An 18,246-nucleotide genomic window follows, 5' to 3' on the forward strand; every position below is an offset into this window, starting at 1 on the left:
ACTTGTGAGCCAGTGGTATCATCTCATATAAAAAAATTACAGATATTTGCTAGATATTTAATAAATCAAGCTATCTAGAGTAATTTAATTAATGTATACAAAATATGTTCCCGTAATAATTAAATTACTCGTGTTTATATAGTGTATGACGTCATTATAATATGTCGAGAGATCTACAAAACATATGCATAATACCTTCATTTGCTTAAAATGGTAAATGGGTATATCAAGGCAATATAATTACAATAAAGACTTTCATTCCGAACTTTCATACATTTTTTGAACTAATTAATATTTGGGCTACTTTATTTATAATATTATGTCTATTAAATCGGTGTGCCTTATGACATAAGCCTCCTCCAACAATTTCCAGTTTTCTATCTAAGGTCATTTTTAGCTCGTGTTCTCATCTTCTACTTTTTGACCTCGGCTCCTATGCTCATCTCTTGGGTACCAGACATTCACCTGTTTGCTCCATTTTTCTTGCTGACAACGGAGCAAAGGTCCAGTACGTCTCCATTTTACTTAATCGATACGTAATAGGATGTCTGTAAGTTTTGTTTTTGTTGCCTAATGTCTATATGTATGACTTTGTGTTTTAAACTTTAGCACTAGAATACTTCTTTCCATTTTGCCTTTTTTTTTAAATGACAATAAGGGACGCGTCAAGCAGGACGTGCAGCTGGTGATAATTTATACGCCCTGCCCATTACAATGCAGTGCCGCTCAGGATTCTTAAAAATCGTAAAAATTCTGAGTGGCACCACAATAATTGCGCTCGTCACCTTGAGAGATGTTAAGTCTCATTTGCCCAGTAGTATCACTAGCTCCGGCGCCCTTGAGACCGAATCACAATAATTCTTTAATAATATTCACGGCAAAAAAGGCGCCGATGTGGTACCCATAATCTAGGCGGCATCTTGTGCAGAGGAGTCTCCCACTGATAAAAGTTATGTATTTTAGTCATTATAATTATTGAGGTACTATTCCGTACAGATAATGGAGCGAATATTGACGGTGGCGGCGAGCGAGAGCTTGGTGTCGTTCCTGCAGTTCTCGCTCACGTTTGGAGGACCCGAGCACGTGCAGGCTCTGCTCAACTGCACCGAGCTACCTGGTAATTACACTTATATATTGATAATGCTAACTGGGGCTAATCGACACACGCTCATGAGAGTTAAGGGATATTTTATAGGTCTTGGTGTTCAAATTTACAATAAAATACCAGATATTATACTAGGACTCACTGAGTACGGCACTAGAAGGCTTCCTATAGTATATAAGATAACACAGGATAATAATGCGTAGTTTTTGTCCCAACTAAAATTGTATAATATTATGTTTAGTAGTCTATCCGCCAGTTTCAGAAAGCATCTTTAAAGTTAATGTTTCATTAAATATAATACCGTCACTTTCTTTTTCATCTTGACATTCAAAGATAGCATGTGATATAATGAAACATTAACTTCAAGGATGCTTTCTGAATCTAGCGGTTAGTTGTTATATGATTTAATAGATGTTTCTTATAAGTTCTTCTCCTAATGTCTTAGCCCTTCTACGAACGGATGTAGCTTCATGACGTTTACCAAATGTTGTTGAAATATGTTATGTTAATGTCACTCCGTATGGTGAATAAATATAGTTGTATTTAATTGCAAGCTGTATTTTAGTAGAGTTTGACTGCCATGCTGTTAAGCCACGCCTACACAGCTTCAATACATTATATCAACAATGTGAGCTCATACGTTACATTATAAATACGTATAATCACAATTAGGATTTCTTGTTCAATGGTTCACAGCTCTTTTCAACGTGTCGGTAACTATATTCCTTGTAAAGTGTTAATTTTAAGCTAAAAATAATCTACCCAAATTAATGCCTTATAAAAATGTTGGCCAATCCGAATCCGAAAATAAATTGCTTCTGATCCAGCAATCCGCAACAACCCCAGTGCCCTGGGTCACCTGATGCGCGTCTTAGCGGCGCTCGTGTACGGCAACGACCTCAAGATGGCCATGCTGGTGGACCACTTCAAGAAGGTGCTGGACTTCGAGAGGCTGGACTCGGAGCAGTGGACTGACGAGGAGTTCCGCATGGAGCTGTTCTGTGTGCTGTGCGCCAACATAGAGCGCAACTCCGTGGGCGGCACGCTCAAGGACTACCTCATCTCGCTCGGGGTGGTCAGGGACGCCTTGGACTATATCATCGTAAGTGGCATTCGATATTACAATAAAAATATAATTTGAACTCAACATTGTATTGGTAACATGTTTCATCGACAATGGACCACCATCCGTAAAAGAAATGCCCCTGGCATAATTTTAAAATAATATTCAAACGATCCATTCACAAGATATAGTATCTTTATTGTCAGCGTCGTAGTAATCATTATCTGACCAATGTGTATTCAGTACCTCAGCCCTAATATCAAATACACATTTCATGAATTGAATCTATCCAAAAGCGTTTCATAAAATATCTCTGCAACCGCTCTGGGCCCTCGGAGCTAGGACGTAACGGTGCTGATGACTTCACAAAATAGCTAACGGTGCTGTAAACCTTCCTGAACTCTTAGCTAAGTTGGACTTCATCTAACATTTTCCCTGAGAGCGTACATAGACTTTGCTCAGACATTACTTACGTATAACTATTATCATTGTGCTGGCTTAGCTTAATTTCCGCATAATATAAGCTGTCAAATGACAATAAAAATGAAATCAAAAAATATGCTAAGCTTACACTGAGCTAGGTTTAAATGATTTATAAAACAATGAAACTGTAAAAGTTTACTTAAACGAGTGGCAATGAGTTTCTTGCCATTTCTCATTAAAGCTCAGCCTTTTGCGTAGTGATTTTGATTTGATTTCATATAAATATTTGTGTTATAATATAATAATAACTTTAAATGAATGACATTGTCCGTGTTACAGAAGCGCGCTCCGTGCGTGAAGCCGACTCTGGTGTGCACCGACTCGGACGAGCTGAAGGAGTTCATCAGTAAGCCGGCTCTCAAGTTCATTCTGCGGTTCCTGACGGGTCTCGCTCACGATCACGAACCGACACAGGTTATTACACAACTATTCATTATAATTGGACTTATGTTTTCAACAATCAAATAACTCTACAGTGCAACGTTTTGAAAACTTTCGTTGTTACCACTAACGTACTATACACATATAAGGACAAATCATTCGCAGTCTGATAGCGGAACGGCCAAAGTGTGCTTAATGACAATGCAAGCACACCTTTCTCATCAATTCTGAGCTGAATAAATATTTTACACATATTAATAATAATATACTCCGGCTGGTATTATCTTCCCGCGATGGCCTAAGACTACGACACGATATAATACAATATATTATGACATGGTTAAACATATTGTAATCATTTTAGCACACAACCAATGTCATACTTATAATTCCCGCATTTTAATGCTTTAAAGAGTATTTAATATTCGCACGCATACATTTCGTTTACGTAGCATTCTCACAGTATTTTTTACTCTGTTCACAATTTTTGCGGTTTTCGTACGGAACTTCGGAACGGTCTTTTTTAAAGTAATGACTAGCTGACCCGGCGAACATTGTTCCGCCTAAGAGGCAACAAATGAGCAGATTTTGGATTTAATTAATTTCAATATGTTAATAGGATAATAAATATAAGAAATTAAAAAAATCAAGTTCGTTAATGATTCTTTATTGGCTGTGTATTTTGTTTTTTGGGTTGCACTCTTCAGTGAAGCACCTTGTGATAGACCACATTTACAGTTTTATTATCATGCGCAAAAGCAAATAACGCAGATGGTCTACCATCCCGTGAACATGCCACTTATAATTAATTGAACATAGGAAATGGATTGTAAATTCAGACCACAAACTTTCAAGGATTGGGCTTAAGATTTGAATGGTCAGGGCGAATGCGAGACGGATCGGAAAGGAAAGATTTGCGGGCTAACTCGACATGCAAAATGTTCATGAAGTAGATCGCTGATAGTATGCTGCAGATCTTCAAGAATTGCTATTATCATTGCTGCATTGATCTCTTGACATCGATCAAGTTATTCCTCCATGTTGCCCATGAAGTATAATTGTAAAAATTTATGCTGTGCATCTTCAGAGTTGCTTGAGAGGTTGCAATCATCTAATCCGATGGTGAATCTGTCCTTATATCTACAATATCAAAAGCAGTCTGTATTACTGAATTGTAAACACTTTTTTTAAAATTAGCATACATAATACACAGGAATAAGTATAGTAAGTATGTTATTCTTCTACTGTATTGTGTGTAAGTATATAGTAATAAATAAATCCTTGAATGTCCTCGTTCTTAGATAATGTCTGCCCCAAATGGGGTCATTTAGAAACAAACATTATATTTTTGAGTGTTTGCTAGAAAATGTCGTGATTCGGTAGTTTCCCACTCTCAAACAATAATAAGTACTGCAATCGTATCGAAATGCTCCTCGATTCAAATCAGTACTTCATAAATTTCTTGTTGTGCGTCGAAAATTATCTATTTGTTGATCTCTGAGGTTTTACTGGACGATTTCGAATTGCCAACCGATCCGTTTTACGGGCTGCCCCGCATTGCTCTTGTGATTCATAACACGAAGTCGATCCATACTAACAGTTCTGCAATTTCTTGTTCTTCTTCAGTCCTTTCATTCTCAATGTTTTGAATCCTAGTTGCATTACGTCTTTGTCGGGAATAATCTGATCATCTTGGTCGTGACATTGTTAATGATAATATCGGCACAATAAGCTAATAGAAACTCGAAACAAACACACCAACCAGTCAACTTGAATAACATGATGTGCACTGTCAGTTGTATTTTATTACTCATGTAGCGTGAAACTAACAAAAAACTTCATTGAATTCTTTCTATTCTCGAGATGTCATCAAAATGTCAATCCATACAAAATGTATCAGAAAATATTTTTTTTTATAATAATATTATATTCGTAATTTTTTTGATATTTTATTACTTATTATCCTATTCCAGACTAAGGGAAATCCAAAAAATCTAACAACAGAAAAATTGGTCTAGCCGTTCTTAGTTCTTTCTTTTTCGTTCTATTTTTCGTTTCTTCCGAGTTATAAACGGTGTAACTAACACGACTTTCTTTTATATATATAGATGTAAAATAAGCTGCTACTTGTGTGAGACTCGTGACAAATTATATTTAATTAGATGTTCCAATTGCAAATACGAGAAGTTTTCATTTCGAGTCGTATCGCTATAGTTCAAGAGAATTTAATGTATTTCATATTAATCTTACAATTAATAATTATTTGTTGGTAGCTGCTGCTAAATTAGACATTCATTAGCTAACAATTGAGTCCTGATCAAATATTGAATATAATATGTGTAGATGCTGGTCTGCGAGAAGGTGATCCCGATAGTGCACCGCTTGGAGCAAGTGTCGTCGGGCGAGCACGTGGGCTCGCTGGCTGAGAACCTGCTGGAGGCCCTGCGCTCACAGCCGGAGTGCGCAGAGCGGGTGCAGCACGTGCGGGACTACACGCGCCAGGTACAATATTATATATTACTAGCTGACTCAGCAAACGTTGTATTGCTATACAAATAAATAAAAAAAATGAAAAATAAATTTTTGGGCTATAAAATTAGATATTGGCCGATTCTCAGACATACCAGATATTCACAAAAATTTCATACAAATCAGTTCAGCCGTTTCGAGTTTGGTAACAAACACCGCGACACAAGAATTTTATATATTAAACCAGCTGACTCGGCAAACGTTGACTTGCTGTATAAATTATTATTAGTTCGGCCGTTTCTTCTCCGAATTTCAAAAAAAGGCTCTTCATTTTTCGGATAAATATAATATGGCCTATGACACTCATAAAATATGTGGCTTTCTAATAATTGATAACAGAATTTTCATAATAGGTTCAGTAGATCCACAGATTATCCCATAGAAAATGTGATAATGATGATAGAAAGTATTTTATTTTTTCGTCGATATTTCAATCTCTTTCCAACGATATAATACAGGGGTCTGTACTTACTGTGGCTGCTGTATATATATATATAAATATTAACTGATTGTTCAGATTATTGTAATGTACAATGTCATGTATGTTGCAGGAGAAGAAGCGCCTCGCCATGGCGGTGCGGGAGCGCCAGCTGGGGGCCCTGGGCATGCGCAGCAACGAGCGCGGGCAGGTGACGGCGCAGTGCTCGCTGACGCAGCAGGTGGCGGAGCTGGCGGAGGAGGCGGGCGCCGTGTGCTGCATCTGTCGCGAGGGCTACAAGTACCAGCCCACCAAGGTGAGCGAGATGGATCCGTAACTATTACAGGTAACAGGTTACCTAATTAGTACGCGGGCAGGTGACGGCGCAGTGCTCGCTGACGCAGCAGGTGGCGGAGCTGGCGGAGGAGGCGGGCGCCGTGTGCTGCATCTGTCGCGAGGGCTACAAGTACCAGCCCACCAAGGTGAGCGAGATGGATCCGTAACTATTACAGGTAACAGGTTACCTAATTAGTACGCGGGCAGGTGACGGCGCAGTGCTCGCTGACGCAGCAGGTGGCGGAGCTGGCGGAGGAGGCGGGCGCCGTGTGCTGCATCTGTCGCGAGGGCTACAAGTACCAGCCCACCAAGGTGAGCGAGATGGATCCGTAACTATTACAGGTAACAGGTTACCTAATTAGTACGCGGGCAGGTGACGGCGCAGTGCTCGCTGACGCAGCAGGTGGCGGAGCTGGCGGAGGAGGCGGGCGCCGTGTGCTGCATCTGTCGCGAGGGCTACAAGTACCAGCCCACCAAGGTGAGCGAGATGGATCCGTAACTATTACAGGTAACAGGTTACCTAATTAGTACGCGGGCAGGTGACGGCGCAGTGCTCGCTGACGCAGCAGGTGGCGGAGCTGGCGGAGGAGGCGGGCGCCGTGTGCTGCATCTGTTGCGAGGGCTACAAGTACCAGCCCACCAAGGTGAGCGAGATGGATCCGTAACTATTACAGGTAACAGGTTACCTAATTAGTACGCGGGCAGGTGACGGCGCAGTGCTCGCTGACGCAGCAGGTGGCGGAGCTGGCGGAGGAGGCGGGCGCCGTGTGCTGCATCTGTCGCGAGGGCTACAAGTACCAGCCCACCAAGGTGAGCGAGATGGATCCGTAACTATTACAGGTAACAGGTTACCTAATTAGTACGCGGGCAGGTGACGGCGCAGTGCTCGCTGACGCAGCAGGTGGCGGAGCTGGCGGAGGAGGCGGGCGCCGTGTGCTGCATCTGTCGCGAGGGCTACAAGTACCAGCCCACCAAGGTGAGCGAGATGGATCCGTAACTATTACAGGTAACAGGTTACCTAATTAGTACGCGGGCAGGTGACGGCGCAGTGCTCGCTGACGCAGCAGGTGGCGGAGCTGGCGGAGGAGGCGGGCGCCGTGTGCTGCATCTGTCGCGAGGGCTACAAGTACCAGCCCACCAAGGTGAGCGAGATGGATCCGTAACTATTACAGGTAACAGGTTACCTAATTAGTACGCGGGCAGGTGACGGCGCAGTGCTCGCTGACGCAGCAGGTGGCGGAGCTGGCGAAGGAGGCGGGCGCCGTGTGCTGCATCTGTCGCGAGGGCTACAAGTACCAGCCCACCAAGGTGAGCGAGATGGATCCGTAACTATTACAGGTAACAGGTTACCTAATTAGTACGCGGGCAGGTGACGGCGCAGTGCTCGCTGACGCAGCAGGTGGCGGAGCTGGCGGAGGAGGCGGGCGCCGTGTGCTGCATCTGTCGCGAGGGCTACAAGTACCAGCCCACCAAGGTGAGCGAGATGGATCCGTAACTATTACAGGTAACAGGTTACCTAATTAGTACGCGGGCAGGTGACGGCGCAGTGCTCGCTGACGCAGCAGGTGGCGGAGCTGGCGGAGGAGGCGGGCGCCGTGTGCTGCATCTGTCGCGAGGGCTACAAGTACCAGCCCACCAAGGTGAGCGAGATGGATCCGTAACTATTACAGGTAACAGGTTACCTAATTAGTACGCGGGCAGGTGACGGCGCAGTGCTCGCTGACGCAGCAGGTGGCGGAGCTGGCGGAGGAGGCGGGCGCCGTGTGCTGCATCTGTCGCGAGGGCTACAAGTACCAGCCCACCAAGGTGAGCGAGATGGATCCGTAACTATTACAGGTAACAGGTTACCTAATTAGTACGCGGGCAGGTGACGGCGCAGTGCTCGCTGACGCAGCAGGTGGCGGAGCTGGCGGAGGAGGCGGGCGCCGTGTGCTGCATCTGTCGCGAGGGCTACAAGTACCAGCCCACCAAGGTGAGCGAGATGGATCCGTAACTATTACAGGTAACAGGTTACCTAATTAGTACGCGGGCAGGTGACGGCGCAGTGCTCGCTGACGCAGCAGGTGGCGGAGCTGGCGGAGGAGGCGGGCGCCGTGTGCTGCATCTGTCGCGAGGGCTACAAGTACCAGCCCACCAAGGTGAGCGAGATGGATCCGTAACTATTACAGGTAACAGGTTACCTAATTAGTACGCGGGCAGGTGACGGCGCAGTGCTCGCTGACGCAGCAGGTGGCGGAGCTGGCGGAGGAGGCGGGCGCCGTGTGCTGCATCTGTCGCGAGGGCTACAAGTACCAGCCCACCAAGGTGAGCGAGATGGATCCGTAACTATTACAGGTAACAGGTTACCTAATTAGTACGCGGGCAGGTGACGGCGCAGTGCTCGCTGACGCAGCAGGTGGCGGAGCTGGCGGAGGAGGCGGGCGCCGTGTGCTGCATCTGTCGCGAGGGCTACAAGTACCAGCCCACCAAGGTGAGCGAGATGGATCCGTAACTATTACAGGTAACAGGTTACCTAATTAGTACGCGGGCAGGTGACGGCGCAGTGCTCGCTGACGCAGCAGGTGGCGGAGCTGGCGGAGGAGGCGGGCGCCGTGTGCTGCATCTGTTGCGAGGGCTACAAGTACCAGCCCACCAAGGTGAGCGAGATGGATCCGTAACTATTACAGGTAACAGGTTACCTAATTAGTACGCGGGCAGGTGACGGCGCAGTGCTCGCTGACGCAGCAGGTGGCGGAGCTGGCGGAGGAGGCGGGCGCCGTGTGCTGCATCTGTCGCGAGGGCTACAAGTACCAGCCCACCAAGGTGAGCGAGATGGATCCGTAACTATTACAGGTAACAGGTTACCTAATTAGTACGCGGGCAGGTGACGGCGCAGTGCTCGCTGACGCAGCAGGTGGCGGAGCTGGCGGAGGAGGCGGGCGCCGTGTGCTGCATCTGTCGCGAGGGCTACAAGTACCAGCCCACCAAGGTGAGCGAGATGGATCCGTAACTATTACAGGTAACAGGTTACCTAATTAGTACGCGGGCAGGTGACGGCGCAGTGCTCGCTGACGCAGCAGGTGGCGGAGCTGGCGGAGGAGGCGGGCGCCGTGTGCTGCATCTGTCGCGAGGGCTACAAGTACCAGCCCACCAAGGTGAGCGAGATGGATCCGTAACTATTACAGGTAACAGGTTACCTAATTAGTACGCGGGCAGGTGACGGCGCAGTGCTCGCTGACGCAGCAGGTGGCGGAGCTGGCGGAGGAGGCGGGCGCCGTGTGCTGCATCTGTTGCGAGGGCTACAAGTACCAGCCCACCAAGCTGAGCGAGATGGATCCGTAACTATTACAGGTAACAGGTTACCTAATTAGTACGCGGGCAGGTGACGGCGCAGTGCTCGCTGACGCAGCAGGTGGCGGAGCTGGCGGAGGAGGCGGGCGCCGTGTGCTGCATCTGTCGCGAGGGCTACAAGTACCAGCCCACCAAGCTGAGCGAGATGGATCCGTAACTATTACAGGTAACAGGTTACCTAATTAGTACGCGGGCAGGTGACGGCGCAGTGCTCGCTGACGCAGCAGGTGGCGGAGCTGGCGGAGGAGGCGGGCGCCGTGTGCTGCATCTGTCGCGAGGGCTACAAGTACCAGCCCACCAAGGTGAGCGAGATGGATCCGTAACTATTACAGGTAACAGGTTACCTAATTAGTACGCGGGCAGGTGACGGCGCAGTGCTCGCTGACGCAGCAGGTGGCGGAGCTGGCGGAGGAGGCGGGCGCCGTGTGCTGCATCTGTCGCGAGGGCAACAAGTACCAGCCCACCAAGGTGAGCGAGATGGATCCGTAACTATTACAGGTTTCAGGTTACCTAATTAGTACGCGGGCAGGTGACGGCGCAGTGCTCGCTGACGCAGCAGGTGGCGGAGCTGGCGGAGGAGGCGGGCGCCGTGTGCTGCATCTGTCGCGAGGGCTACAAGTACCAGCCCACCAAGGTGAGCGAGATGGATCCGTAACTATTACAGGTAACAGGTTACCTAATTAGTACGCGGGCAGGTGACGGCGCAGTGCTCGCTGACGCAGCAGGTGGCGGAGCTGGCGGAGGAGGCGGGCGCCGTGTGCTGCATCTGTCGCGAGGGCTACAAGTACCAGCCCACCAAGGTGAGCGAGATGGATCCGTAACTATTACAGGTAACAGGTTACCTAATTAGTACGCGGGCAGGTGACGGCGCAGTGCTCGCTGACGCAGCAGGTGGCGGAGCTGGCGGAGGAGGCGGGCGCCGTGTGCTGCATCTGTCGCGAGGGCTACAAGTACCAGCCCACCAAGGTGAGCGAGATGGATCCGTAACTATTACAGGTAACAGGTTACCTAATTAGTACGCGGGCAGGTGACGGCGCAGTGCTCGCTGACGCAGCAGGTGGCGGAGCTGGCGGAGGAGGCGGGCGCCGTGTGCTGCATCTGTCGCGAGGGCTACAAGTACCAGCCCACCAAGGTGAGCGAGATGGATCCGTAACTATTACAGGTAACAGGTTACCTAATTAGTACGCGGGCAGGTGACGGCGCAGTGCTCGCTGACGCAGCAGGTGGCGGAGCTGGCGGAGGAGGCGGGCGCCGTGTGCTGCATCTGTCGCGAGGGCTACAAGTACCAGCCCACCAAGGTGAGCGAGATGGATCCGTAACTATTACAGGTAACAGGTTACCTAATTAGTACGCGGGCAGGTGACGGCGCAGTGCTCGCTGACGCAGCAGGTGGCGGAGCTGGCGGAGGAGGCGGGCGCCGTGTGCTGCATCTGTCGCGAGGGCTACAAGTACCAGCCCACCAAGGTGAGCGAGATGGATCCGTAACTATTACAGGTAACAGGTTACCTAATTAGTACGCGGGCAGGTGACGGCGCAGTGCTCGCTGACGCAGCAGGTGGCGGAGCTGGCGGAGGAGGCGGGCGCCGTGTGCTGCATCTGTCGCGAGGGCTACAAGTACCAGCCCACCAAGGTGAGCGAGATGGATCCGTAACTATTACAGGTAACAGGTTACCTAATTAGTACGCGGGCAGGTGACGGCGCAGTGCTCGCTGACGCAGCAGGTGGCGGAGCTGGCGGAGGAGGCGGGCGCCGTGTGCTGCATCTGTCGCGAGGGCTACAAGTACCAGCCCACCAAGGTGAGCGAGATGGATCCGTAACTATTACAGGTAACAGGTTACCTAATTAGTACGCGGGCAGGTGACGGCGCAGTGCTCGCTGACGCAGCAGGTGGCGGAGCTGGCGGAGGAGGCGGGCGCCGTGTGCTGCATCTGTCGCGAGGGCTACAAGTACCAGCCCACCAAGGTGAGCGAGATGGATCCGTAACTATTACAGGTAACAGGTTACCTAATTAGTACGCGGGCAGGTGACGGCGCAGTGCTCGCTGACGCAGCAGGTGGCGGAGCTGGCGGAGGAGGCGGGCGCCGTGTGCTGCATCTGTCGCGAGGGCTACAAGTACCAGCCCACCAAGGTGAGCGAGATGGATCCGTAACTATTACAGGTAACAGGTTACCTAATTAGTACGCGGGCAGGTGACGGCGCAGTGCTCGCTGACGCAGCAGGTGGCGGAGCTGGCGGAGGAGGCGGGCGCCGTGTGCTGCATCTGTCGCGAGGGCTACAAGTACCAGCCCACCAAGGTGAGCGAGATGGATCCGTAACTATTACAGGTAACAGGTTACCTAATTAGTACGCGGGCAGGTGACGGCGCAGTGCTCGCTGACGCAGCAGGTGGCGGAGCTGGCGGAGGAGGCGGGCGCCGTGTGCTGCATCTGTCGCGAGGGCTACAAGTACCAGCCCACCAAGGTGAGCGAGATGGATCCGTAACTATTACAGGTAACAGGTTACCTAATTAGTACGCGGGCAGGTGATGGCGCAGTGCTCGCTGACGCAGCAGGTGGCGGAGCTGGCGGAGGAGGCGGGCGCCGTGTGCTGCATCTGTCGCGAGGGCTACAAGTACCAGCCCACCAAGGTGAGCGAGATGGATCCGTAACTATTACAGGTAACAGGTTACCTAATTAGTACGCGGGCAGGTGACGGCGCAGTGCTCGCTGACGCAGCAGGTGGCGGAGCTGGCGGAGGAGGCGGGCGCCGTGTGCTGCATCTGTCGCGAGGGCTACAAGTACCAGCCCACCAAGGTGAGCGAGATGGATCCGTAACTATTACAGGTAACAGGTTACCTAATTAGTACGCGGGCAGGTGACGGCGCAGTGCTCGCTGACGCAGCAGGTGGCGGAGCTGGCGGAGGAGGCGGGCGCCGTGTGCTGCATCTGTCGCGAGGGCTACAAGTACCAGCCCACCAAGGTGAGCGAGATGGATCCGTAACTATTACAGGTAACAGGTTACCTAATTAGTACGCGGGCAGGTGATGGCGCAGTGCTCGCTGACGCAGCAGGTGGCGGAGCTGGCGGAGGAGGCGGGCGCCGTGTGCTGCATCTGTCGCGAGGGCTACAAGTACCAGCCCACCAAGGTGAGCGAGATGGATCCGTAACTATTACATGTTACAGGTCACCTGATTCCTGCCGTCGTATTTATTCCACCTTCGCACGAGACCCCACTAATTCGAATATCATCCACACCATCTGGATTCGTGGCATTCCTCCACAGTGCCGTTTCAAGGAAATTTTCTTCCACAAACAACCAAGCTGTGGAATGATCTTCCTAGTGCGCTGATTCCGGGTCGATACAACTGTAGTGTGTGTATTACCTTAATACACATATGCACACACTCATCTCTCCTCATAGTGTAATAAAAGTGCTTATAATCGCAGTCAGACCAATCATTTAATACCTGAACCTCCAACATCGCACGACATAGGGGTACATTCAAAAAAAGATCGTACATCTTTATAGGCCGGCAACGGAAAATATGAGGTACTTAAAAATTAACACACGTATTAAGCACCCACATAATAATTTAACGGTATAACGATATACCATACCATTTATAAAACGACAATGTCGCTATATAATAGGTATGCAAACTTGTTAAGGTATTAAAATGAATGATATTTATAGGTGTTGGGCATTTACACGTTTACGAAACGGTGCCCGGTGGAGGAGTACGAGGTGCGCGCCCGCAAGACGCTGGGCTTCACGACCGTGTCGCACTACAACATAGTGCACGTGGAGTGTCACCTGGCCGCCGTGAGGCAGCAGCGGGCCCGGTGAGTGACAACGGGGACTGTCTCGGAGACAGGGGGAGAAGTTACTTATGTCAACATTGTGTGTATACTTGTAGAGACGAGTGGGAGAGTGCGGCGCTGCAGAACGCATCGACGAGGTGTAACGGCCTGCTGCCGCTGTGGGGACCCAACGTGCCCGAGTCTGCCTTCACGAGCTGTCTGGCGCGCCACACCACCTACTTACAGGTATATCAAATACTTTGATATTACCATCCACTTACAATATATTTCTATTTATTTAGGCAATCCAAACTGATTACAATAATTTCTAATCTCAAGGTTTAATTAAATTACAATTAAATCTTATTGCAGCCCTACGGGGTCGCACAGCTTGAATAAGATTTAAAGAATAAGGCACGCGAAGTATATGAACTACAAATTCCTAATCTATTTTATTTAGATTATTAAAAAATAACGAAATCTTGATTTAAAAACATTTATGTCTAATTTGGCTATTTCAATTATATGAGCAACACATTCTTATCATTGGGTTATAATACGAGGTGATATTTGAACAAATGTCTAGAAGAAAGGGATTGATCTTAATCTTCGGCCCATTTATCTAATATTTATGTCATCTGAGACGCGGCGGAGTCTAAGTTGGAATTTAGTACTCTGTGGAGGGTCAACAAATATTGTGGTTTATGATGAACATGCTGGCATATACACAAACAAAGCGGGCGATATAGAAGAACAAACGTTTTTGATTTGAGTCGTGTCGTCTATAAAGCATATTATGTATGACGAGGAAAGAACCTCTGTATTGTTTCTAAAAGGTGTGACGTCATTACTGTTGACATCACAATTGCTATCTTGCTGAAGATCACTCATTGGTTCTTCTAAAGAAAACTACACGAGTACGTATTTGATTACTTTCATTTATTCAACGGGCAGCGTTATGACGTCCCAGAGAGGTCCGTGCCGTACGACAGCCCGAGCACGACTGACTCGATTGTCTACCGTGCGGCTGTATTTATAGGACCCGGTGCACGTGCTACTCCACGTGTTTTTGCGCTGATACGGCCATTCTGACAGGCGGTGCGCGCACTGCACCAGCCGTAGGTTGTCGAAGGTTCTCGTAGAGTTCTCGAAGATTGTAGAGGATTGAGTGTTCTCGTAGATTTCTCAAAGATGTTCTTAGAGAATTGGGAGGCTCTCGGATAGTCTCGTAGAGGATTGGCAGTTTTTCGCAGAGTTCTCAGAGATTTTCGTAGGGAATTCGGAGGTTCTCGTAGAGGTTTCGGAGGTTCTCGCAGAGTCCTCGCAGATTCTCGAAGGTTCTTGTTGACCTGCAAGTATAGAAAGTTTTTCTGAGTAGTGCATCTGTTATCAACTTGAGTTGCTTTGTTGTAGTTACATAAACACAAATGCTATAATTATAACTGAGGGTTCTCAGTAGTTCTCGTAGAGTTCTTGGAGATTCTCATAGGTTCTCGTAGAGTTCTCGTTGAACTGCCTTAATATAAAGTTTTGGTCTCGTAGAGTTCTCGGAGGGTCTCGTAGATTTCTCGGAGGGTCTCGTAGAGTTCTCGGAGGGTCTCTTAGAGTTCTCGGAGGGTCTCGTAGTGTTCTCGGAGGGTCTCGTAGAGTTCTCGGAGGGTCTCGTAGAGTTCTCGTAGATTAATAAAAGGTTTTCATCAGGATGTTTTGAATTATAGAATAAAACTGTTCACATTGTGTATCCATCAAGAGTCCGTGGTTAGCACAAGTGTGTAACGTGAGTAGGTCAGAGGTAACACGCTCCAGACACTCGTATGGATCTGTGGTGTGTACGTGTCTAATCACAATTCCACTAGGCTTCCCAACGGTATCTCCATGGTTCTCTTATAGATTCTTCATGGGTCCGTGGTTATCCAAGTTTATGACATGATTAGCTCAGAGGGACAACTCTCCAGATATTCATACGGATCTGTGGTGTGTACGTGTATAATCGAAATTCCACAAGGCATCCCAACGGTATCTCCATGGTTCTCTTATGGATACATCAAGGGTCCGTGGTTATCCAAGTTTATGACATTATTAGCTCAGAGGTACCACTCTCCAGACACTCGTATGGATCTGTGGTGTGTACGTGTCTAATCACAATTCCACTAGGCTTCCCAACGGTATCTCCATGGTTCTCTTATGGATTCTTCATGGGTCCGTGGTTATCCAAGTTTATGACATGATTAGCTCAGAGGGACAACTCTCCAGATATTCATACGGATCTGTGGTGTGTACGTGTATAATCGAAATTCCACAAGGCATCCCAACGGTATCTCCATGGTTCTCTTATGGATACATCATGGGTCCGTGGTTATCCAAGTTTATGACATTATTAGCTCAGAGGTACCACTCTCCAGACACTCGTATGGATCTGTGGTGTGTACGTGTCTAATCACAATTCCACAAGGCTTCCCAACGATATCTCCATGGTTCTCTTATGGATACATCATGGGTCCGTGGTTATCCAAGTTTATGCCGTGATTAGCTCAGAAGTACCACTTTCCAGATATTCATACGGATCTGTGGCGTCTACGAGTCTACTCTCGATTCCACAAGGCGTTATCTCTGATGGATACATCAAGCAAACGTGGTTATCAGAAATGTATGACGATGTTAGCCTGAGCTACCACCGCCAGAGGTACCACGTTTCTGGTACTTTTCTCGTAGGACTCCCACGTGGATTTATAAAAGATATTCGTCTGGTTGTTTGAATTGTTAAATAGAGGTACTTCCCTTTACTCTGATTATCCTCAATCTTAATAAAAAGAAACAGAAATTCTCACCATATACGTCGTGACAAACCAAATAGCCAAGCGAAAATTAATGATGAAGCACGAAGAGCAGATTTCGCCCTATAGCAGCACGAGCAGATGGCGCCTCGTAGCAGCACGAGCAGATGCCGCCTCGTAGCAGCATGAGCAGATGCCGCTTTATAGCAGCAAAAGCTGATGCAGAGCAGTACGTAGTAAAAGTTGTTTGCTCTCTCGCTCGGTCGAACCGACACACAGATCGCACTCCAGGCGGTCGTTTGCTTATGGTCTGTGTTAGAATTCTGCGGAAGTCATCACTCGCCATTCTACGCTGCCGCACTTCAGCGCACTCAAAATGTCTTGAATTCTTTATCTTCGCTTCGGTAGATAAAGCACATAAGTGCACCGACATTTTCTGCATCGTCTCCATCATTTGCATCAAGAAATTACTTTGTATCCCTCCAATCTGATTTCCATAATATGGGTATTAATAATAGTAATAAAATAATAATAGTAATATGGTTTTTATTTAAAATAGGATTTAAAATCACTTATTGAAAGTCAAAAACTACCACCCATTCAAAAGAGAATGCCTCAGACCTGAGAAGAATGGGGCGCAAGAAACTCAGCGGGCTTTTTTTTTATATAAAATATGGATTACAATGTAATATCGTAGAATAAAAATTTATAATTAAAGAGCCTGAGGTTATTCGCTTTATAACGATTTTCTTAATGACCCAGTCCGTGGTGTCATTAAGAAAATCGTTTATGTTATAATAACCTTTCCCACACAAACGTTTTTTAACAATTCTTTTAAATTTCGTAACACATTTGTTTTGTACATTTTCTGGGATCATATTATAGAAGCATATACATCGCCCAACAAAAGACTTACTAACTAGACCCAACCGAATAGTAGGCATAACAAGTTTATGTTTGTTCCTCGTGTTAACATTATGAATGTCACAGTTTCTAGAAAAAATGTGCTTATGAACATACAAAACTTTATCAAAAATGTATTGAGAAGCAACAGTCAATATGTTTATTTCTTTAAATTTTTCTCTAAATGATTCTTTAGGACCTAGGTTATAAATCGCGCGAACAGCCCTCTTTTGCATCACAAAGATAGTATTAATATCGGCCGCACTGCCCCATAACAATATACCATAGGACATAATACTATGAAAATAACTAAAGTATACTAATCTCGCCGTATCTATGTCAGTTAACCGTCTAATTTTCTTAACCGCATATTTATAAAATATTCGCATCTACATTTTTGACATTTGGCGCGGTGAATTTAATGTATTTGGTTTTATGATTATTTAACAATAAGTTATTGGTGCTAAACCAGTACACGATGTCAGATAGAGCATTGTTTACTTCGTCATATAAAACTTGGCTTCGTTTCACTTTGAATATAAGTGAAGTGTCATCCGCAAACAATACTACCTTGTGTTTTTTTTCTACAAGGTTAGGTAGATCATTTATTTAAATTAGGAAGAGGAAGGGTCCAAGAATAGACCCTTCTGGTACTCCCATACCGAGAGGAGTCCCAGGAGATCTCCTGCCATTCACCTCGACCCTCTGAATCCTATTATTTAAATATGAGATCAGAAGATCGAGTGGAGATCCTCTTATACCATAGTGGCATAGCTTCCTGACCAGCGGTGAATGCTGAACACAATCAAAAGCCTTAGATAAATCACAGAAGATACCAAGTGCATTCTGTGAGTCCTCCCAGGCCTCAAAAATATTCCTGATGAGTTCAACACCTGCATCCGTAGTCGAGCGTCCCCTAGTAAAGCCAAATTGTTTTATATGAAGTAACTTAACTTTACTAAGTGTTAAAGTGAGTAAGCATTTGGCTTAAAATAATTTTTTCAAAAATTTTACTAAGGGTCGGCAACATCGAAACAGGGCGATAGTTATTCGGGTCAGAAGTGAGTCCCGATTTAAATATTGGTGTAATTTTACTATACTTCAGAAGGTCAGGAAACACGCCATGTCCAATACGGCTATTAAAA

The 18,246-nt window shown here is 47.0% G+C and overlaps 1 protein-coding gene across 34 annotated transcripts in view; it reads left to right on the forward strand.

Moving 5' to 3' along the window:
* LOC126964629 (protein purity of essence) overlaps positions 1-18,246 on the forward strand; it is a 96,547-nt gene that overhangs the window by 70,352 nt on the left and 7,949 nt on the right. For all 34 annotated transcript variants that reach the window (XM_050807822.1, XM_050807820.1, XM_050807819.1 and 31 more), the window contains 7 exons: positions 997-1,117; positions 1,933-2,207; positions 2,931-3,065; positions 5,376-5,534; positions 6,113-6,295; positions 13,318-13,466; positions 13,541-13,670. In XM_050807822.1, coding sequence (XP_050663779.1) covers positions 997-1,117; positions 1,933-2,207; positions 2,931-3,065; positions 5,376-5,534; positions 6,113-6,295; positions 13,318-13,466; positions 13,541-13,670 — 1,152 coding nt within the window. The remainder of the gene's footprint in view (positions 1-996; positions 1,118-1,932; positions 2,208-2,930; positions 3,066-5,375; positions 5,535-6,112; positions 6,296-13,317; positions 13,467-13,540; positions 13,671-18,246) is intronic.

This window comes from Leptidea sinapis, chromosome 5, assembly GCF_905404315.1.
Source record: "Leptidea sinapis chromosome 5, ilLepSina1.1, whole genome shotgun sequence".
Lineage (NCBI taxonomy): Eukaryota > Metazoa > Arthropoda > Insecta > Lepidoptera > Pieridae > Leptidea > Leptidea sinapis.